The sequence below is a fragment of the Cannabis sativa genome, chromosome X (genome assembly GCF_029168945.1).
Source record: "Cannabis sativa cultivar Pink pepper isolate KNU-18-1 chromosome X, ASM2916894v1, whole genome shotgun sequence".
Classification (NCBI taxonomy): domain Eukaryota; kingdom Viridiplantae; phylum Streptophyta; class Magnoliopsida; order Rosales; family Cannabaceae; genus Cannabis; species Cannabis sativa.
In genome coordinates this window covers 34,923,647-34,947,951 of record NC_083610.1, presented here as the reverse complement: position 1 = coordinate 34,947,951, position 24,305 = coordinate 34,923,647, and the positions used below count along the sequence as shown (strand labels likewise).

Below are 24,305 nucleotides of genomic sequence, written 5' to 3'. Positions count from 1 at the left end.
CACCTTGAGGGGGGGGTATTAGGCCTTGCAATACAGTTATATTCGGTTATTGGCCTTTGTTAATTTCTGGTTATTACCGTTATTACTGTAACTACCTTTTCAGGTTTAGTGTTAGCAGAGTCGGTTGAGTATGGTTAGTTCCTTAACTAACTTTTACTTATCTCATGTATAGAGTCTTACCTATATATAGCTCTGTATCTTAGCTCTGTAATGAATGAACAATTTACATCAATAAATGTTTCTCATTCTTTTTCGTAACATGTACTTTGTAATTTGGAGCAGCTGAGCATTAGAAAGTTCATATGCTTATATGTTAATAGAGTTTGTAAGGTTTGTATGGCTTTTTTTTCTTTTTTCTTTTTTGCTAACTTGGCATCAGTTTGAGCCAACACTAATAAGTTGGCATTACTATCAATTTATAATAGTCGCTTAATTTAATTATTGTCGGTCCTTTAAAAAACCCAATATTTGGACTGATGGAAATGCCCATTTTTTAGTAGCGAGCTTAAATTTTTATATGAAGAGTGGTTCACAAGCAAATTTTGAGAGAAAAGACTCTAAAGAAAAAGAGACACAAATATGTATTCATTTAAAATTTGTATCATGCAAAATAAAAGTTTTGAATACAAATATTATGACCGTAAAATAAATATACTATTCAACAATAAAAATATACTGCACAATAAAATTTATATGACAACAACTTATAATAATTTATAAAAAATTAAAAAAATTAACATAACTTTTAAATATTTTTTTTTTAACAAAACTAATATAAATATACTATAATTTTTAAGTATTTTATTTCTAACTTTAAAAAAAAATATATATTTTTTTTATATAGTAAAAGATAATATAAATAATAAATAATTTTAAAAAAGTATTCATTTTATTATAAGTTTTGAAATAAAAATATGTGAGAACGTTTACTGTAATTTCTCATCTTTTTTTTCAAGGAAGATTTACATTTTTTTTTTAAATGGCCTTAAAAAGAAAACAATAAGAAGAAAAAAAAAACATTAAAAAGATAAAATAACAATCTTATTTAAAACGAGGAGAGTTGAAATACCCTAATATTAAAAAAGAATAGTTACAAGCTCAGCTGAGACTACTCTTCCCCTCTCTAATGGCGTCTCTTCTTCACCCTACTCCTTCTCCTACATCTTTCTTCCCAATCAACCCCTCCAGCTCTCGTTATCGCTTCGCCTCTCCTTCCCGACATCAAAACGCCGTCGTAAGCTTCACTACCGCCTTCGTTACTTCATTTCTCGCGTTCTTCGATTTTTATCTTTCACTGTGAATTCTGCGTTTTTGTTGTCTATATGCATGCAATATAATCGAATAGTGCTTCCATTTGTTTAATTTTCATTTTCTTTTCTATTCCAGAGGTGTAATGTGGTGGAACCGTTGAAATTCGAGAACGGAAGGCCTGGAATGCCTCTTCTCAGCGGCCCCGGAATGGTGTTGCCGAATATGTTGGCACCCAGAATGAATTTGGAGAATGCCATGAACAAGAATGATACTAGACTTAGAATCTTCTCCGGCACGGCCAATCCTGCACTTTCTCAGGTTTCTTTTTTTCTTTACTTTGCTTTTCATTTCAAGTGAAGTTTATTCAATTATCTTAAGCTCTATATGGATTGAGGTTTTTAGGATGTTAGTGTTGTGGTCAGAAGAGAAGAGAGTGGATTCCTAATACTAATAGGGATAGGATGATAGATAGACATGTAAAGTTTTCAACTTTATTGTTCTTTTGAGAGTCTTATTTTATCACTCTGCAATTGTTTGAACTGCCTTCAATTGTTCTATATGTTAGGAAATTGCATGCTACATGGGTCTGGAACTTGGAAAGATCAAAATAAAGCGTTTTGCCGATGGAGAGATTTATGTTCAGCTGCAAGAGAGTGTTCGAGGGTGTGATGTATTCCTTGTGCAACCCACATGCCCTCCAGCAAATGAAAATCTTATGGAGCTTCTGATAATGATCGATGCTTGTCGAAGGGCGTCGGCTAAAAATATCACTGCAGTGATTCCATATTTTGGATATGCCAGGGCTGATAGAAAGGTAACATTGTGTAAAAATCATGTAATCTAGTATCGTGCTAGTATAAGTGTCACAATACTGAAGTATTTTACTGATATCAGAGTTCAATTAAACATCCAAATCTCTCTGTTGCTGTACAACTAAGTAGCCTTGCTAAAATTTTGTTTTGATGTTCATTCTCTCTCTCTCTCTCTCTCTCTCTCTCTCTCTCTCTCTCTCTCTCTCTCCCACTTTCTTCTTTGTTTTTTTGCATTTTCGTAAATATGTTGGGAAAAAAAAAGGAAGATAGAAGTGCACTGGCTTCTCATTAAGTACAACTCTTTCATCAATATTTAGTTGAGTGTGGTTGACATTGGCTGATTATATATCTAAATTTGAGTGTGTTGCAGACCCAAGGGCGGGAATCCATTGCTGCCAAACTTGTTGCAAATTTGATAACAGAAGCAGGTGCAAATCGGGTTCTTGCTTGTGATCTTCATTCTGGGCAGTCCATGGGCTATTTTGATATTCCCGTTGATCACGTCTATGGTCAGGTAAAAAAAATATTAACTGTTGTACTTGTGGGCTCTCTTGCGTATTATTCACTGAAGACAGTTTGGCACTAACATGAAATGTCAATCCTATTCCTGCAACACAATAAACATATGATTTTGGATAGACTAGGATGTTGAGGACTGGGAAGTACTCGTGTATTTGATATTTCTTAGTGTAGTCAATTAAGACTCTAGAAGAATTTCTTCAATTATGCATTTAACATGCCAGTAAATTCATTGGTATATGTCAGACTACAAGCAAATCATTATAGTTGTAAGAAGGTTTGCTTTCTATTTGGCGCAGCAATGTGATTGATGAGTCCATACTTATATGGATGTCAAGATTATTGACGTTTTACCCTTAATATATGTGTTTTGATGATTTAATATACTGAACAATGGTTGGGAGTCATCTCTGCTTCATTCTGCAATCATCTTGTGTCTCTGTGAAGCAGTACTCTCCATTTTTTGTGTTTTCTTATAGACAGTCTACTAATTTGTAATATTTTGCTATGCACAATCAGCCTGTAATACTTGACTACCTTGCAAGCAAGACTATATGTTCAGATGATTTAGTGGTGGTCTCACCGGATGTTGGAGGAGTTGCTAGGGCACGTGCTTTTGCAAAAAAATTATCTGATGCTCCTCTAGCCATCGTGGATAAAAGGCGTCACGGGCACAATGTTGCTGAGGTACAATGTGTGCAAGTCGAGGCTGACTATTATTGATGTTCCTTCTCATTTTAATCGACTCCGTAGTGGTTAATGCTAGGTTATTAAAGGTTTTTCATTGTACTTTTAGTTTTGCTATATCTTCTTGACTAGTTGTGACAACCTGAATGATTTAAGATACCAATACTCTATTATCTAGCTCTGAAGAATAAATTTTTTGACTATTAAACAAGTATAATTTAGAAGAATATTATTTCATGTTTATGTTTATAAATTTAATGTTTATCTTAGTTGTAAGATTTTCATTTTTTAAATGTCAGGCCTGCACCTCAAGACAAACACATAAGAAAATGCACCAGTACCTATATAGCTTTACAAAACCTTGATATACATAATAGTATGACATTGATCTGCTATTCATTTCATTTTACAATATGCATTGATGCAAGATATTTTTGCTTTTTAGCAATGTTGTGATTTATCTACTGTCTTTTTCTTCTCCTTTCCCGTTCTTTCTTCTACAACTATTTCATCATTTATTTTTAATTGATATTATTAAATTATATTCAACTGCAGGTTATGAATTTGATAGGTGACGTGAAAGGAAAAGTAGCAGTGATGGTAGATGACATGATCGACACAGCTGGTTAGTTATTTGGGCTCTAGTGTACATTTTCCATTTAGGAAAGTTGTGATTCAACTTCTGAACGATTTTTTTCGGTGTAAAGGTATTGTCCGGATAGTCTGTTGGGGTAACATAATTAAATGGAATAAGTCCAATATGGTAAATAGGTTTATGATGGTAAACTTCTGGCCCACAGAGTTCCTGGCACTATAACATGGTAGGGAAAGAAAAAGATAGTTCAAAGACAATATCTGCAGTCTTTTGTATAATTTTGTGAATACAATGTCTATGAAAACCCCTTCTCCGTCTGTCTGTGCTACCTAGAAGATACTGAATAGTGAATATATTTGATTTGATAAAAGACTTCATCAAGCATATTGTCTTGCAATGTTCTGGTTTGGCAGTGTTTAATTGTTTGTTCCGTGGGTTGTAGGGACTATTTCCAAAGGTGCAGCTTTGTTACATCAAGAAGGCGCCAGGGAAGTCTATGCATGCACTACACATGCTGTGTTTAGGTATGTGGATCACCCCTAGCAATGCAATCTTCACTAACTATTTGGATGTGGAATATGATAATATTTTATTATAAGTTTATGAGAAGCTCTAATGTCTTCTAAGAGGAAGTTCATTTTATATGAATAGACAAGTAGTTGCAAATTTCGGAGCTGAAAGTTCAAATGTTTGTTTAGGGTAGACATACTTCAGCATCTGACCGGTGGGTGTTAATTAAAAATAAAATAAAAATCAAGTCCAGTTACAAGGTTTGAGTTTAAAGTTACTTATGAGAATACTTATAGTTTGAAAGATGGCTTGAAGATGACTGTTAGGATTACAGTGCATCTACCTGAACTGTTATCAAATGCAATGTGATAAAACCTGAGAAATGTTTACTGTTACGTTCCTTATTATTTTCTTTCTTTGCAGCCCTCCTGCAATAGAGAGGTTGTCAAGTGGTTTATTTCAAGAGGTGATCATAACAAATACTATTCCAGTGTCAGAACGGAACTATTTTCCACAGCTCACTATTTTGTCAGTAGCAAATCTTCTTGGAGAGACCATATGGCGTGTTCATGACGACTGTTCTGTGAGTAGTATATTTCAGTAAAATTGGATTAGCGGGGGATAACTGTGAATTGTTTCATTAATTAAATTTATTTTTTTATTAGTAGATTTGTTGATCATATTTGGCTGCCTTTTAAATCTTTTGTACATTCAACTTGAAGAATGGAATGCTTAAAAGTAAATAAAAGACGCCGAGTTATTATCTTGTGAATTTCAATATTTTTTATAACTAAGATTTTTCCTCTGCTCATTACTCTGATTCTGTATGTAATCCTTTACTTAATAGTATATTAACTATAGTCATTTTGGTGTGGGGGAGCTATGGTAATTGATCTTTACAAAGTTAACATTTACTTTTGGGAAAAATAAAGCGGAGGAGTTATTCCGGGTTGAATTTTCTGATTGTCAGGGTGGCTACGAACCTTATTCCACCTTGGGCATTGACTGATTTATCCAAGATGGTGGTGTGGCCCCCTCCCTCCGAACATCCTTTACTCCGCCACAAACTACATCATCAGGGTATGAGATGTTCAGTAGGAAAACCGAAAGCTTTGTAGAGAAAGAGAAGAGCGATACCGCTGCTGCTCATTAGTTTGCTGGTTGTTCTAGAACTTTGTACAATTGTGAGAATGATGAACAGACAGAAACACTCTTTAAGTAAAGGAGCATTAGGCTGCCGAAGAGGATCATAGGTAAAATAAATTGTATTATGTATGCTTCTTTCTACAAGTAAGTTATTCGACTTTTGCTTCTTAAATTGTTTGGTTATATATATTGAATCCTCGATGAACGTGTATGCTCATTCAGGTTCATCTTAATAACAAAATTTCTTTGGTTTTTCATTTGAAGTTTTCTCTTTATGTAAGAATTTTGCCTAATTTGTCATATACAATAGGCACAGGCAGGAGGATATAAGCACCCAAACTTGACACTCTTTTGAGGGTAAGTTATGTATGAGAATATTTATATATATATGGAAGAGGTTTCAATGGTTACATTTTTATTGTAACCATCATGGTTACATTTTTTTAAGCCATTGGATTACTATTAAATGGTTGTGATTAATTTGGAAATTAAATAAAAATAAATAATAAATAACTTGTAACCTGAAAGTGACCTAATCATTTATTTCCTTATAAAACTTTAATTAAGATTAATTATATTTTAAAATTAAATTAATTATAATTATTAATTAATTTTTTGCAATTTAATACTATATAAGGATCTTTTAGCAATTTATTTTTTTATACTTAAATTATTTAAAATTTTATAACAAAACTTTTTATAATTTAAAATTATATACATATAATTTCATAATTTAAATTTTATTATACTTGTAATCTTAATTTTAAATTATTACACTTAATTATTTAATTTTTTTATTTAAATATTTAAAAAGTAAAAAATGAAATAAGTTGAAGGATTTTTTAGAAAAAAATAGCTGTGCTTGTTATCGATTGATTAGGCAGGCGCCATCATACTTAGTTCATATAATTGTTACAAAATAATTAAATATCATTTAAAAATAATTAATCATTTGAAAATTTATTATAAGAAGAGAATTTAGTTTAATCTTTGTAAAAAAAATAAATTTTACTGTAAATATTATAATTAAATGGCTTAATTATTACAATAATTCAAGTAAGGATTTAAATATAAATATTAATTGCTAAAAGAGGTCTTGTTAAATATTTAATTAATTATTTTAAGAAAATAGTTAATTATAATTAAATAATTCTAAAAAAGGAATGTCTACTATTTAATTAATTATTTTAAGAAAATAGTTAATTATAATTAATTAAATCTAAAAAAGGAAAGTCTACCTATTAGTAACCTGTTATTACAGGTTAAAAAAAAAATGGCAACGTATAGTTCTGATAAAAATATAGCAATTGAATAGTCGGCATATATATATATATATATATATATTTATATATAATTTTGCTAAAAAGGTGTACTGAATAGAGCATTTTCATTCATTTTGGTTGGTTGAAAATGAAAGTGTTTAGATGATATCTATGCATCGTTTTCCATTTCAGAAGTGACAGATCGTTCATTTGTTGCCAAAGATATTTTAGGGGCTTAAAGCCTCACGAGACGAGTTTGAGTTTTATTATATATTTTGAATAATAAATTAAGTAAAAGTTAATTTATATTTTTTTCTACTGAAATTTTACATTCAAAATAATAACTGGGTAAACATGGTTGGTTCTAAAAACAATAGAGGTGCAACTTAAAAATTATTTCATTAATTGCTGCAAAAAAGAATTATTACATTAATTGCAAACTGCACCTTAATTTCTTAAAAATAAAATCAAACAATAGACGTTCAAATTTCAAATAAATAAGATTTTTTTTCTTGAATTATTACCGCATTCAATATGTTTACTTTAAAAATTTTCAGTAGCAAAAAAGTTGTTTGGTTGTGTTTTTGGTTTTTTAGTTTTTAAAATTGTGCTTTTAAAAATGTGAATATAAAATATTTGTCTTTTAAAAATTTAATGGTGTTTGGTTTAGGTTTTTTAAAATTATTTTTAGATTTTCTTTATTAAAAAAAATTAATATTCTATATCATACCACGACATGAATTTATTCTACCCCGAATTGGTGTTCGGACTCGGACCCTAGCCTGGACTCGAATCCAAATCCCAGACTTCGAATCAACCCGGATTCGGGTCTGAAGTCAGGGGTCTAGGTCCTAAGGTTTATTCGAGGTCAGGGGTTCGGAATTCGGTCCAAAATTTAGGTCTAAGTATGTAAGAAAAATGTAAAAAAGAAAATGTTAGACAAAATATATATATATATTGATTTCAAAAATAGATTACAACATTTTTGATGTTTTTTGTTTTCTAGTTTTTAAAACCTCAGTTTTCAAAAAATTATTTTTGAAAGATTTGGTCAAACACCATCTATTGGTTTTTAAAAGGGTAAATAGCGGCATAAGTACCAAAGTTTTATGTTTGTAAGCGGCATAAATTCAGTGTTTATTTTTAGCAACATAAGTACCCAATATTTGTAAAACTGTAATTTTCTTCTAATTTCGTATGTACAGACTTTGTTATTGTCTTAAATATGACACATATAAGGCCTAAATTCTTGATTATTGGTTCTAGATAGAAATATATCATTTACTTCTAAATGTTCTTTTAATAAATTTAAAACAAAGTTTGTAAATTGGAATAAAATTACAGTTTTACAAATATTGGGTACTTATGCCGCTTACAAACATAAAACTTTGGGTACTTAAGCCGCTATTTACCCTTTTTAAAAATTATTTTTTGTTTTTAATTTAAGTTACAAAGCCAAATAAATCCAGTTTTTTTTTTTTTAAAACTATTCCTGAGTTAAACTCCAATCTATTAGTTTTAGTCCTACGTAGTATTTTCCAAAAATGACATAGCATGCAACATGAGTATAATTCAATTAAAAAATATATTGAATTTTAATATCAAAATTTAAATTTTAAAATAAAACCATAAAAAAATCAAATTTATTCTAAAAATCACCAAAAAATATATATTGAATTTTTCTAATTAGAATGAATTATTAAAATGGAAAAATTAACAGAAGATAAAAATTTTCTTTTTTATAACCATTTTTCATGAATGATTTTTATTTTTATTATTATTATTATTTTAAAGTGTTTGATCATAAATAAAAAAGAAATACCAGTAAACTAAAAATCTATTCTGTATATATATAAGATGGAGAATTTGATCGAATCGTTATGCTCGCTTCAAGAGTCTTCTTCTTTTTTTTTTAAGGTTCTTTCCTGAATATCTACTCTCAAATTCACCACCCATTTTATAAAAAAAAAAAATCAGTTTTACAATCCAAAATTGTGAAAATGCAAAATTGCCCACAGTTGCACAATGACGGCGTTGTGGTGCCTGGAGCTTTTTGAAAAAACATTTCTTTGTAAAGTTCACGCAGTGGCGCCTCCATGGCGCTATTACTGGTGCAACGCAAGTGTTGAGCGCAAAGACACCTGACGCCCGAAAATAAAGTTTCGTCTCTTTGATTTAGTTCCACACCATATTTTCGATATTTGACCAATTTGTACATTGCAAGTGTCAAAACTTGAAACCAAAGAAAACAGACGCAATTCCATTCCAAAAAGTGTCTAAAAAGAAGAAAATTAACTCTAAAATTAGCCCGAATAATAAGTTAAAAATAGCCTAACAACTCTTTCAATGTCGTTATTTATTTGAGAATAATTATCTTTTTTACCCCCTGTACTTATGACACTATACTATTATGCCCCTTAATCTATTCAGCTTGTTATAAATAGTCCTTGTATAATTTTATATGCATACATTTAGTCCTTCTGTTTATTTTGTTTAAAAATACTGTTTGTATTGATGATGTGGTATTATAACAAATGATAGAGTAGTAATTTCATCTAATTTAGAGGGAAAATTGACTATGAGGTGGCATAATAACTGACAATGAAAGATGATTAAAAAATGATTTCATAACCTTTTAAAAAAATTTAATAAAAATAATTTTATTAAAATAATTCCAATCGTTTTTTAGCAGTTCAAATTAGAAAAAGGTGTAAAATTAGGATTCTACAGTATTTGAAGAGATGGATATCACTAGAAAGAACATGGGATTTTTGGAAAATTAAGGTAATGATATTCTATTTTTTGGGATGTTATTTTTCATTTTTTTTTCCTGTGATTGTAATTTTTATGACTTGTAATTTATTTTCCTAATGGTATATAATTTTTCAACTACTATCTATGTATAATGCCACATTATTAATTTAACAGTCAACTTTAGTCAATTTTAACAAAATTAGATAGAAGGATTATACTATTCCAACTGATATATTTTAGGGGGTATTTTTAACTACACTTATAAATTAAGGGGCATCATAGTATAGTGTCATAAGTACAGGGACTAAAAAAGCTAATTATTCTTTATTTGAGTATGTACTCTTGCACTGAAAATATAGTTATATTTATATACATTAACTATATATATATTATAAAATATGTTTTATATATATATATATATAAATAGATACCTACCGTGGTGTAACTGATGATTCATATCTACATAAACAACTAAATTTTTCGTTGTATTCTTTTTTAGAATAATTATATAAGGCACTATTTTTTTGTAAAAAAAAATATATTTTTACGTTTACAGATTTTTTTTTTTACATTTTTACGGATTTTCATAGAAACAACAAGAAAACTACATAAAAGTAAAATGAAAATAACATCTAAATAACATCAAAATAACAACATTAAATATCATACAAATAACAAAAAATTAACAAAAAATTAATAAGAATACATCATAAAAAGACTGTATTTTCTGTTATATTATTTTATAATATAATAATAAAGTAGATTAAAATGTGATAAATATATGTGAATAATATATATTAAGTGTATGGTAAATAAATGTGTAACCTATGATTTTATAACCTACACTTTTGTAACCTACATGTTGTAACTTGGAGAGGAGTTACAATTTGTTGTCATTTGTAACTCTTGTGTTGATCACATATTATTAGTGTAATAAAAGGGTTGTTACACAATTTGGTTTAAGGATTTCAAAATTATGATGATATAGTTGTTACAAAATGTAATACTCATTTATGGGAGAGAAATGAGGTGGTATTTTGAATCCTTAGAGTGATCATCTAAACACTATATAAAGGAGTCTAATGTGCTCATTGAGATGAAGTTTTCTATCAAAAAAGCACATTGCTAGAAAACCCTAAGGCTTGATAATTCCTAAAGCTATTTCCTAGAGAGTTCCCTTAGTGCTTAGAGATAGGGGGAAATAAGCTTTTGGACAAAGGTGTAATACCTTGTTCAAGTCATGGTGATCCCCACTAATCTACACTCAAGGTTGTGAGTGAGTGTATACATATATATTATTCTCTTGTTATATATACATATATTATATTACATGCATGTGTTGTAATCTTCTCTTCTACCTTTCATATATATATATATGTAATATATAGTGTATATATATGTATTGTAACATATATTTAATCAAATCTCTTTTATTGTCCTTGTATTATTTTTACAATTGAGTTGTATATATCTTGGTTTATCTTCCATTGTAATAATATCTCTAACAATCAAAAGCTTATCCCTTTTCAATGGAAGAGGAGATAAATCAAGATTTTAAAAATACAAGGATAAGAGATTTTATGTAAAAACCATTCATGGGTGAGCATGGTGGTGTATATTATGTGATTTACTATATTTTATATAATAGTAATATATATTATATATATATGAGTTATATATATATGTGATCATGTGTTTATATCATATTATATATATGATATTTGAAATTTATATCATGTTATTTTATGTATATATATGTGAGATATATAATATATAACATGTATATATATGAGTAATATATATTATATATATGTAGAGCATGTGATATAATATATATTAGTGAGATTAAATATGTAGAAATAATTATTTTTATGTATTTATATGAGACATGCATATATAATATATGTTATATATGTGTATATAATATATATCATGTATATTAATGTGTATTTATGTTATATATGTGTGAGATATGTAACATATATATTGTGAATTTAATATTGATCTTATGTGTATGTTACATATAAGATGTTGATTAGTAACATACATATTATATTAATGTATGAGTTATATAGTATGATAATAATGTTGATAGTAATAATATAATATTGTTTATTGCTATTGATGTGGAAATTATTATCATCTATTTTGTGAATAAAGAATATTTTAAATTCTATTTCAATTTGGTAGTGAACATCTCACTTTATGAGATAATAAAAGATGACTTTTGAGAAGTTACATCTTTTATTGGGTTATAAGAGATAAGCATCTCATATTTGAGATAAGAAAAAGTGGACTATGAGAGTTACACTTTTATTGGACTTGCATTGTCATAAGCAAGAACAAATGGATTAAAAGTGAACCCAAACTTGTGAAATGAGCCATAAATTGGAAGAGCAATTTTGGACTCAAAAGTAAATGAATCAATGTGGATTCAAAAATAGTGAAAAGATAATAAAATTGGAGAAGCAATTTTGAATCTTAAATGATCAAAGTTGTGAACAAAATTGATGAGAATTTTGTTAACTTTGGTATAATTTTGGGCTAATCTCAATAAGGAGATAACCTTAAAATTATGAGTAAAAATAATCACATTATTTTATGAGTAGTAATGTGAGTTTGATATTTTAGTTTTGTTGAGAAAACTAAAAATGTCAAATGGTATTTTTAAAATGGCCGTAAAGAGTCATTTGAAGAGGAAAATACACAAAAGTGATATTTTATATACACTTTATGGTAAAAATGTGGGGGTGAGCCACAAATTTAATCAAAATGTGTTGAGACATTATTGATTAATTTATTTGATTTTGAATTCAAATTCTAAATCGAATTTGGCTATGTGTATATGTAAAATTTTGACATATTTTGGTGTCAAAGTTAAGTGAAAATAATTTCAAGAAGGAAATTAATTAAAAGAGTTATAGAGACAAAGTGGTCTTCTACATTTTAAAATCAAGATATTGTCTTAATAATGAAATGTGAAAGTGTGGGGGTGTATACTCTAATATGAGAAAGTTTATACATACTTGGTGTCTAAAAATAAAATATGAGAATTTAGACATGTTTGGTGTCTAAATTGGTGTATTTTTGATATGTTTGGTATCAAAATTATTGAGAATTTGAGTTGTGTGAAAATTAATTTTTTATGATTGAATTTTCAAAGCTTAAGTACTTAAGGAGAAAAGTGGTCACAAAGTGAACACTATATTTTGGCATGCATGATTCACATGGAATCAATAGTGAGAGGTTATAACAAATCGCTTAATCTCCGTACAAGATTAAAGCATGAATTTTCGAGGGATGAGACCTAAACTCCCTTAGTGTTTTGCTCATTGATGGTAACCTATCTTAACACTAGTAAACATCTAGTCTTAAGTTCAATAGGTAATAACAAGTCAATAGAGTGAATATGGTACTCAATTGTCCCATCTATGAATGAGTACATGTTGTGAAAATTGAGGGTTAAAATCAAAAGGTTTTTTAATGGAGCTTAAGCTTAAGAAAACTCACTTAAGCTTAAGAAGAGTCTAAAGAGTGGTGAGACACTAAAACTCCACCTATATGGGCTAGAGGTGGTGCCGCCTCTTATGAGAATTGGGAGTATTCTCTAGAGAGTCCATGAATTGGAATTTCGCACATGGCCATTAACGGTGCAAGAGCGAGACATGCTGTCTCAAGTGAGCATTAGCGAGGGTGTGTGTGTTATCACCGGTTTGTACTAAAGGAATAATGGTTCAATGCTACGGCAACCAAAATTTCATCAAACTTTGTGGTAACTACACTAAGGTAAAATTCAAGTCGAAAGACATTTTACCTAATGCACCTAAGCAAGACTTCTTTAAAAGTGTATATTTATTCAATCAAAGTGGGGGAATGTTATATTTTGATATAATATTTTGATTGATTAAATAAATGTTACAAGTGTGTTACAAGTGTGTCACACATTTTAATCTAGTGGGGGATTGTTATATTATTTTATAATATAATAATAAAGTAGATTAAAATGTGATAAATATATGTGAATAATATATATTAAGTGTATGGTAAATAAATGTGTAACCTATGATTTTATAACCTACACTTTTGTAACCTACATGTTGTAACTTGGAGAGGAGTTACAATTTGTTGTCATTTGTAACTCTTGTGTTGATCACATATTATTAGTGTAATAAAAGGGTTGTTACACAATTTGGTTTAAGGATTTCAAAATTATGATGATATAGTTGTTACAAAATGTAATACTCATTTATGGGAGAGAAATGAGGTGGTATTTTGAATCCTTAGAGTGATCATCTAAACACTATATAAAGGAGTCTAATGTGCTCATTGAGATGAAGTTTTCTATCAAAAAAGCACATTGCTAGAAAACCCTAAGGCTTGATAATTCCTAAAGCTATTTCCTAGAGAGTTCCCTTAGTGCTTAGAGATAGGGGGAAATAAGCTTTTGGACAAAGGTGTAATACCTTGTTCAAGTCGTGGTGATCCCCACTAATCTACACTCAAGGTTGTGAGTGAGTGTATACATATATATTATTCTCTTGTTATATATACATATATTATATTACATGCATGTGTTGTAATCTTCTCTTCTACTTTTCATATATATATATGTAATATATAGTGTATATATATGTATTGTAACATATATTTAATCAAATCTCTTTTATTGTCCTTGTATTATTTTTACAATTGAGTTGTATATATCTTGGTTTATCTTCCATTGTAATAATATCTCTAACATTTTCTGTAAATAAAATTAAAAAATAGTAAAAATATTTAAAATTCTGTGAAATCGTATTTTTTTAATTTTTTTGTTGTTTTTGTGTATTTGTGAAATGATCCCCCCTCCCTTTTTTTTTTTTTTGAGCTCCTTTGTTACATTCAGGATATGACATATAGTAGAATAATTGTGATATAAATTTATGATAACAATCTTTTCTTATATCCAGAATTTTGCAACCTAAATTAGATTATATATAATAGTTATAAACTTATAACTAATTTTTAATAATAAAATTGAATTTACCTTAAATGGATTTGAAAAAATTTAAAATACAAAAATTTACTTCTGTTAGTTATAATGTTATCATTAAATATTGGATATTCCCTATCTTTATAATATTTTAACTCCAATTGATGATGAAGATGAAAATATGGATATGTACAATTTTTTGTAATTATATTTTTCATTTTTAATTTATTTTTGTCTATCTTAAAATAATATATATTGTTATAATTAGTTATTCTTTGTTGTATTTTTTATCTTTATTTGTTATAGTAATACAATCTACATGAAACAAAAATGCATACATGTGGACATTTTTGCACTCAGGATAATTTTCACTTAAAAACTTATTATTTTCTCCAACTAAATAAAATAAGAAACTGCAATCCCACATTATAAAGAGAAACCAATCCCCATTAGTTATGTATGCTTATAATTTGATATTTGTATTTGTCTTCGTTAAGAAATTATAAAATGTCAGAATGCATATATAGATTCGAGCATCAAATATATATGTACTCACACATAAGTAACCTAATGATATACATGCATATTACCTATATATATATACATATACAGTGGTGGATGTACATTGGGATAAGGGTGGCCTTGACCCCCTTTAATTTTCCAAAATATATATAAGAAGTTTTGAAGTAGTACAAAAAATAATATGCTAAGTAGTTCATTGACTCTTTCCATTAAAATAAATAAATAAATAAAAATAAAAATAAGAGACAAACAAATGAGATAGTAGAAACTAACCACTAGAGAATACGTGATGGGTATTCATTTGAAGTGTAGGTCCTACAAATTAAATATTTAAAATAAAATAATACAATATACACTAATTTTTTCTTCTAAATAAATATTACATCAATTAATAAATATTTTTGAGTAAATATAAACATGTGGAAATTTTATAAGATAATAAAATTTTATCTCATAAAAATAATTAAATAGAAGAAAAAAATCTAAGTTCATATTTTGCCCAATATCAACCATATAATAGCGTGTTGTAAATAATTTATGATATTATATAATAGTTATTAAATTAAAATATATAAAACTCGATATTTAATTACATTAAAATAGTATGACACCTCACACTGGTGATGCACACCACTAGTAATACCTTCTAGTATTTCTCAAAACCAAAAAAAATCTACAATCAAGATATTTTATTTTATAATAAATGTAGAAGAATTTGAAATATGTTTTTTCTAAAAATTCTAGAAGAATTTAATACATGTCTTAAGTGATATAAATTCAAAATCGCGCGCACTATATGACAAAGATCTTTGTATGAAACAAAAACATGTAAGTAAATTATTAGTTAAAAAACACGTATGATTGTTTGTGTAATATAAATTCATAAATTATACGTTGTGATAGACACTTGGCGAGTTTTTGATTACATTATAAATGATTGAAGACAAACTTTTATTTCTTTTTGTATATTAAGAAATATTAAATGTATATAGTTTGTTCATTAGTAGAGAAGTCCTAAAGTACTTCATAAAAGTACTTCATATGTATCAATAATTATAGATATATGATCATGTAAGTAAGTTATTAGTTAAAAAACACGTATGATTATCTATGTAATATATAAATTCGTAAATATACATTGCGATAAACTTTTGATGAGTTTTTGATTATATTATAAATAATTGAAGAACAAATTTTTATTTCTTTTTTATATTGAGAAATATTAAATGTATATAGTTTGTTCATTAGTAGAGAAGTCCTAAAGTACTCCATATGCATTAATAAGTATAGATATATGATTATTTGATATAGAAATTAAGATCATACAATAAGAATAGAACAAATATATGATCTTGGAGTATCATCATTGTCACAAATAAAAATCTATATTATATGTAATGTGTTATGATCATATTACTTAAAATTTTAAACTTTGGTATGAACAACATTGCATATACACATGCATAAATGATCAATAAGTTGGATAAATACTGATGTTCCAGGAACCTCTCATCCATAATTTAGAAGCTCAGACATACTCTGAAAGAGTTATAGAAAACATATGATCATAGATAATATACGGTGATATTTTAAAAGCGATAATAATAACTTTGTGAGATATATTATCACCAAAATAATTATAGATCATATGTGCATGAGGGAGAGACATATTCATGTTGCACTCTTTTTTCCTTAGCTCAGAATTTTTCTCATTGGGTTTTCCTGACAAGGTTTTTAACGAGACAACTTGCAAATGATTATGAATATGAAATATATATTGCGCTCTTTTTTTCTTAGCTCAGGTTTTGTCCTACTGGGTTTTTCTAAAAAGGTTTCTAACGAGGCAACTTTAAATCATGCTAACATACTTACACTTTATGAAACAGTAGAAAATATGTGAGAGTGAGATCATTGACATAACATATTCGGAAAGCATATGGATTACACTCAATAAAGAAGTATCAACACAAACAGTACTCTATGGAGATAATATTGCTTGCATCGTTCAACTAAAAGGAGGATACATTGAAAGAGATAAAACTAAAACACATTTCACTAAATTTTTCTTTATATATTTTAAGAGAATGCATATTGGTGTCCAACATATTCAATCAAGTGTCAATCTTGCAGATTTATTCACAAAGTTATTACCAACATCAATATTTGAAAAGACGACATATAAGATTGAAATTCAATGAGTAAAAGATCTCTACGAATGCCTAAATGAGGGGGAGCTAATTCATATATATTGCACTCTTTTTTTATCAAGTTTTTTTAGCAAGATTTTTAACGAGATAGTCTTTATAGACATCTAATAGAGAGTGTTATGAAATATTATACATGGATGTCTAAATCACCAAATTACTTATCGCCATTAGTGCTTGATTATATTTTCCTTTAGTACATTGATTTAGTTTTCTATTCTTTTAGTTATATTTTTGTATAAATAGCAGTTCACCCCATTAGAATAAATCATTGAGAAAATTTTTCATTCATTCTCTAATTCTCTTATTCTCTTTCTCTTGTTTTTCTCTCTATTCTATATTATTTTATAACATTATTATAATTATACTTATTTTCTTGTATTTTTTATGACTATTGATTTATTTTTTATGAAATATTTTTATAAATGAATTAAAGTTCATTCATGAAGAAAAAAATAAACATATTGAGATGATTATTAATAAAACATGTGAAGAATTATATGAAATTAATATTAAAAAAAAATAAAAATCTAATAATAAGAATTTAAAATTATTTTTTTTGAAAAATAAATTTCAATAAATCTTGATAAAAGTAATAATTTTATCAAAAATGTCTAATTTAATTTTTTTCTAAGGTTTTGTTCAGGCTTCGCCTAAGGCCTTGTATGAGACAACCCTGGTGATTACTAATTTATTGATTGTATTGGCGAGGTAGCCACCCATGTGGTTTCCATGTTTATTCGATTCTAGTTTTAATCTAAAATTTATTTCAAAAAAGTAAAAGATAAAAAAAATCTTGAAATTTTTACATGAAAAATCACTTTTGCACAATTTATTACCTAAATACTCCTACACGTCTATATCTATTTTTTTACTTACAAAGTTTGTTTTATTACACAAATACCACTTAGTCATCATTCCATCCATCATCAATCAAATCCTACTCTCTTCCCTCTCTTTTTTCATTTTCTATCAATCAATCCATCATTTCACTCTCTTTTTTTCTTCTTTTCTTTTTATTTTTAATTTTATTTCAGTTTTTAATTTTATTTCATTTTTTAATTTTTAATTTTTAATTTTATTTTCAGTTTTTAATTTTTAATTTTTTTTCCATAACAATTCTTCTTTTCAGTTTATTTTTAATTTTTAATTGTAAAGCTAGTTTCTTATATATTGTTGCTTAGGTCTAGGATTGACTTCTATCAATCAATCCATCATTTCACTCTCTTTTTTTCTTCTTTTCTTTTTATTTTTAATTTTATTTCAGTTTTTAATTTTTAATTTTTATTTTTATTTCAGTTTTTAATTTTTAATATGTAATTTATAAAATATCATATATGTAATATATAAACACTTATAAACGCTTATAGATATATAGTATATATGATAGTCCAAGCAACTATTGGGAGATACTGGTTCTGGATTGGTGGATATATGTTCATCTATTCTAGGCAGTTAAATTATGTTGCTCACAACTTAGCCAATTGGGCTTTATCTACTTCAAGTTCTGGGTTGGTGGATGTTCCTCCCTACCAGGCCAATGATTGCAATCATGCGCGGACGGACATGTATTGTATTTGTTGGGCTGACAACACTCCTGCTTTTTATTATGTACCACATAATATACACTTTTGAAAAAGAGAAAGCTAAACATCCAGAACACGTTTATTGAATTTTACCCAGCTGGACCACTACGTAGTTTACATCTCTCTAGAAGTTGTAATATAATTTTGAAATATTGTTAGTTTTATTATTTGAAATTTTACACCTTCTGTATGTATTTTTTTAATATGTTTTTTATCTAGTTGTTTCCTGTCCATTTTTATATCATCAATGGGTAACAATGAGATTTATCATGGATGTTGATGTTCAAAGAGTTTTTCCTGTATTTTAGTTTGTATACAGTTGTTTTGTAGTTTTATTATAGTTTTGCTACTTGCATATGTTATTTCACTATAAAATTAATATGCAACTATTTGCACAAAACTTTCTATGTATAACTACTATTTCTTAGTCCCCATCAAATTAAATTCTTGCATAATATATAAACTATCATAAAACGATAATGCAACTATAAGGCAACTATTTGCACTTGCATACAGTTGTTTTGTAGTTTTATTATAGTTTTGCTACTTGCATATGTTATTTCACTATAAAATTAATATGCAACTATTTGCACAAAACTTACTATGTATATAACTACTATTTCTTAGTCCCCATCAAATTAAATTCTTGCATAATATATAAACTATCATAAAACGATAATGCAACTATAAGGCAACTATTTGCACTTGCATACAGTTATTTTGTAGTTTTATTATAGTTTTGCTACTTGCATATGTTATTTCACTATAAAATTAATATGCAACTATTTGCACAAAACTTACTATGTATAACTACTATTTCTTAGTCCCCATCAAATTAAATTCTTGCATAATATATAAACTATCATAAAACGATAATGCAACTATAAGGCAACCAAAACAAAAAATAAATCAAAATGTAACTGTATATAACGTAGATGTATTATTCATGAGGTTTTTTTTTTTTTAAATTTTCACATCAGACATTGTTTTGAAATTGATGGGAGGTCCAGATCTGTTTGTTACAGATCTACATTTCATGAATCTGGATTTCGATATTAGGGGGAGTTGTTTTGATCGAATAAAACAGAAAACAAATGTGTAATTTCAGTTTCTTCACAGTTTTTCTGATTTTTTTTTTCGTCATTTTCAGTTTAGATCATTGCAGGTATTCTTTTCCAGTTGATTTTGCCAGAATTAATAGTTGTATTTTTCTCGTTTTGGTTTCATTTTGGTTGTTTTGCGGTTTTGAAACGAGCGCGTATTTTCATCTTCATGGTTCGCTCTGTACAGCTGAAGGCTTAGTGCATGTGGTATTTTTGTAAATATTTATATATAGACTGTATAAATGTTTAATGGGCCGGCCCAAAGTATTTTTGTAATTTTTTTTCCTTTTTTGCATTTTTTTGTTTTTTTCCCAAAAATCTTTTTTGGAAGTATTTCAATAAAAATAAAAAATAATTTTTAATTTTCTTTTGAAAATGCTAGGAACCATGACTTCTCCAAAATAAATTTTAAAGCGCAATAAAAAATATCTTTATATAGTAATTATTTTAACTTAAAATAATAATTATCTAAAAAAATAATAACCTAAATCTTTTACAATTTTTTTTTTTTTTTTGACATTAAGATCATTTACTTTTTAGATCTAGACAAAATGATGCATTTTTAACTTTATCTTGGACAAGCTTGTGTCCAAACTCCAAAGGTGGAAAGTAAAAACCCTCTCTAAAGTAGGTTAGGCTACTATGATCAAATCAGTTGGGCTTACTCTTCTAAATTACACGATGCAAATGACTAAACCTTCCAAGAGACTTGCTTTTAAAGTTGATGGCACAAGGGACTTTTGGTGGGATTGTGAGAAGGGAAATTGTTAAGACCGCTTAGTTTAATTTGGAAATTAGCAGTTAATCACGTTTAATTATGAAATTATTTATAGCTATTTAAATAATTATTTATACTGTTATTATTGAATTCTGAGATGCATTTTTATGTCAGTTAGTAGTTTTCATAATTTTGCATTTTCGGTGCCCGGTAACATGGAACTCGGTGTTTGGCTCAGTAAAATCACAACTTAGTATGTTAGTAGATTGGGACGGTTTATTAGACATTGGGAATGTCGGGAATGGCCGGGAATTCGGAATTTCCCAAAATACCCCTTTAGTGTTAGTTATGTGATTTTGGTGTGAAGGGGCAAAATAGTCATTTTGCCCCATTATTAGTTTGTCCTTTAGTGGACTTAGTAAGTGGAATATTATGTGTTTTAGTATGTTTTATGTTGGCTGAAATAAAAAGAGTTAGGTTGCATTTATTTCATTTAGTCAAAAATTTCAAAAGTTAGAAAATTGGAAATTCAAAGGCTCTCTTTCTTTCTCTCCTTTTCGGTTTTGAGCAGCTGGGTTTGGAGGGGATTTCTCTTGGATTTCAAGCTGATTTTAGCATAGATTTTGACCTCAAGTGGTTGGTAAGATCCTTGTAGCGCTCTCTTTTAGTTTCTTGAAGAATTTTGATGAAATGATGATGTTTGCATGCATAGTTTAAGTTGTTATTGTTGCTGTAATTTTATAGTTGTTTGCAGAGGTTTAAGCATGACTAATTGATGTTATTAAGCTGCTTGTAATGCTTGATGGTTAGGTTGTTAGAGTTGTGGAGTTTTTAATGTAAAAGCTTAGGTGTTCAATGAGTAAATTGGAATTTTAGTGGCTGTAGTTGTTGCATGAGTTAGGGTTTGATTTCTGGAGTTTTTAAATGCTTGGTTATGTGATTTTAATCTAGGTTTAATGCATGATAGGTTGTTTAGTCAAGTTTTGAGTTTAGAACTCAATCTTTGACCTTTAATGGTGAAATGAGTTTCTGTGTGTGAAGCTCGGTTTTGTTGCTTTAGAAATGTTCTAGGGGTTGTATAGAACAGGTCTAGAAGGTTTGAGGTTAATTGGATTTGATTTGGTTGAGTTATGAATTTTTGAAGTTCTGCCTGCGAGGAACCGGAATTCTGGTTGTGCATCTGGAATTCCGGATGGGTTTTGAAAATTCCCAGAACCAGAATTCCGGTTGGACAACTGGTCTACCGGTTGGGGAAATTTCAGAAACCCTAGTTTTCCTCGATTTTATGTTATTTGGGGTATTGCCATGCTTTTTATCGATAGGGAAACTTTTAGTTCCTAGTTTAAGTCCCCGGGAAGTGATTTAGCGTGTCACTTATAGTGTTGTGATTTTTATGGTTTAGGAGCCTGTAATCCGCCGCGCAGATAGTTCCAGTCAGGTTGATCGACACACCTGAATTCGGAATCCAGGTAAGATTAGTATAACAGCATGCATATGTAGATTACATGTTTAGCGTGCATGTAGGAAGCCTGTTAGATTACATTAGATATGTATGTTGGCTTCGAACCATCCAACTGTGTCACGTCGGTACAGGCTGGAGTATGACCAGCAGCCGGAGTATGACCGGTTCGACCGATTAGGCTGACACTGTATCACGTCGGTACAGGCTGGAGTATGACCAGCAGCCGGAGTATGATCGGTTCGACCGATCAGGCTGATACTTAGGTTGGTGGTTCCATACTATTTGACGTATCATGTCGGTACAGGCTGGAGTATGACCAGCAGCCGGAGTATGACCGGTTCGACCGATTAGGCTGATACTGTAACACGTCGGTACAGGCTAGAGTATGACCAGCAGCTGGAGTATGACCGGTTCGACCGATCAGGCTGTTACTTGTCAATAGTACCGTCCCTATGAACGTTCAGAACTCAGTACCGTGTTGGACACGGTAGTTAGGGGGACTCAGTATCGTGTTGGACACGGCAGTTAGGGTTATGGTCAGGGGTATGGGCGTCTGATCATGACCGGGATTTATGTATGAGTATTATTATGCTTTTCTTACTGAGTCTGTCGACTCACAGTGCTATGTTTATGTGTAGGTAAAGGCAAGGCTAGAGCTGATGGACCGTGAACGAGCCTATGAAGATTGTACATGTCGGGGCGGTTAGGCCTGGAGCGTACGATCATCGGGACAGCGAGGCTATTTTTGTAATTAGTCGCTAGGCGACAAGTATTTTGTATAAACAGTAAACTTTTGTAAATAGTTTTGTAATCGGGATCCCGAGTCTTTTGTATAAATATTTTACAAGTTTAATTAAAAAGAAAAATTTTAATTAATCACGTTTTTCCATAAACCTCGTTGATTAGCAACGAGCTGCACAGTATGTTTAAAATCACGTAATACGCCTATGCTTGTTAGGGTGTTACAGAAATCATGGTCTCTATTTGAAAGCGTGGGATAGTCTGTGCCTCCCCAAATCTTGTGGGGGCTTAGGCTTCCAAAAAATTATGGAGATGAACTAGAATTTCTTAGCTAAATAGGATTGGCATATGCTCAATGAGCACCAATCACTATGTTGCAGGGTCTTAAGTGCCGAGTATCTAAAAGGAAAGCATTTAATGAAGTGCACTTATAAAAATTCGGACTCCTAATTTTGGAAGAATATTGTGAAAGCCAGAGAGATTATGAAGAAAGGGGTTTGTAAGATGGTGTCTGATGGGAAAGACAAAAATATTTAGGAAGACTCATGGATACTTCATGGCAAAGAGTTATGTCCTAGTCCTGTGGCCAATCTCACTAGGGGTCTTGAAAAGGTTGTTGGCCTGTTGTAAGACAATGGAGATTGAGATCTCCTTAAGCTTTATTCCTTCCTTGACTGTAAGTCTCTAATTCAGTTTGTAATATTCTGAAAAGGGGTAAGCCTAGTAGCCAGGGTAAAGACCGGTGGATTTAGACCAAGGAACCTAAAAGTATATTCTATAGTAAACTTGCTTACTTGGTTCAAGCTTTTGACAGTGCTCCTCCCTTGTGGCTCCATCCCTTTGGAAAAAATTATGGAATAACAAAGTGTTGAAATGCCATAAGGTTTTTTGGTGGAGCAATCTCTCAAATGCCCTTCTAATTCAAGCTCTTCTAGCTTAGAGAATACAAATTGAAGATGTCTTTTGCCCTCTTTTAGGTAAGGTAGAGGAGACTACGGAACACCTTTTTCTCAATTATAACTTAACTTTCTACTTATGGAGATATTCCCCTAAAGGGTTATGCCGGTTTTTGATTCAGGTGCTCGTGTTTGGGATTGGATAAAGTTTCTATGGGCCTTGAAGTTGAAGGATGTCAATGTTGATGGGCTTTTCCTCTAAGCTTCAATTGTGGTGGATACGATTTGGTAAGCCCGTAATGACAAGGCACATAATAACAATATGAGTAACATCAAACAATATATTGATTATATCAGTTATTGTTATGCAGATTATGACTCCTATTTGTTCCCTAATTCTCCAGTTCCTGCCTCACTTCTTTGGTCGCCACCCTCAGAAGATTGGATTAAAATTAATTGTGACGCGAAGGTGGGGAATGAGCAATGTGTGTGGTGGAGTTAGCTAGAGACCACCTAGGAACGATTTTGTGAATGGCCACCAATAGAGTGAGCTTCTCTGATACCC

General features: G+C 29.5%; 1 protein-coding gene and 1 long non-coding RNA gene across 2 annotated transcripts; both read left to right on the top strand.

The window, feature by feature from the left end:
• The first annotated feature begins 1,034 nt into the window (after nucleotides 1-1,034).
• Nucleotides 1,035-5,777, top strand: LOC115710919 (ribose-phosphate pyrophosphokinase 1). Its single transcript, XM_030639273.2, has 9 exons — nucleotides 1,035-1,234; nucleotides 1,387-1,569; nucleotides 1,817-2,065; nucleotides 2,434-2,577; nucleotides 3,102-3,269; nucleotides 3,825-3,894; nucleotides 4,307-4,388; nucleotides 4,798-4,957; nucleotides 5,345-5,777. The coding sequence occupies exons 1-9, from the start codon at nucleotides 1,127-1,129 to the stop codon at nucleotides 5,381-5,383; spliced, it is 1,203 nt and encodes a 400-aa protein (XP_030495133.1). The 5' UTR covers nucleotides 1,035-1,126; the 3' UTR covers nucleotides 5,384-5,777.
• A 13,684-nt stretch (nucleotides 5,778-19,461) lies between these two features.
• LOC133031937 (uncharacterized) lies at nucleotides 19,462-24,202 on the top strand. The gene is made up of 3 exons (XR_009684969.1): nucleotides 19,462-21,281; nucleotides 22,044-22,110; nucleotides 22,742-24,202. It is a non-coding gene; the product is annotated as an uncharacterized LOC133031937 (long non-coding RNA).
• The last annotated feature ends 103 nt before the right edge of the window (nucleotides 24,203-24,305 follow it).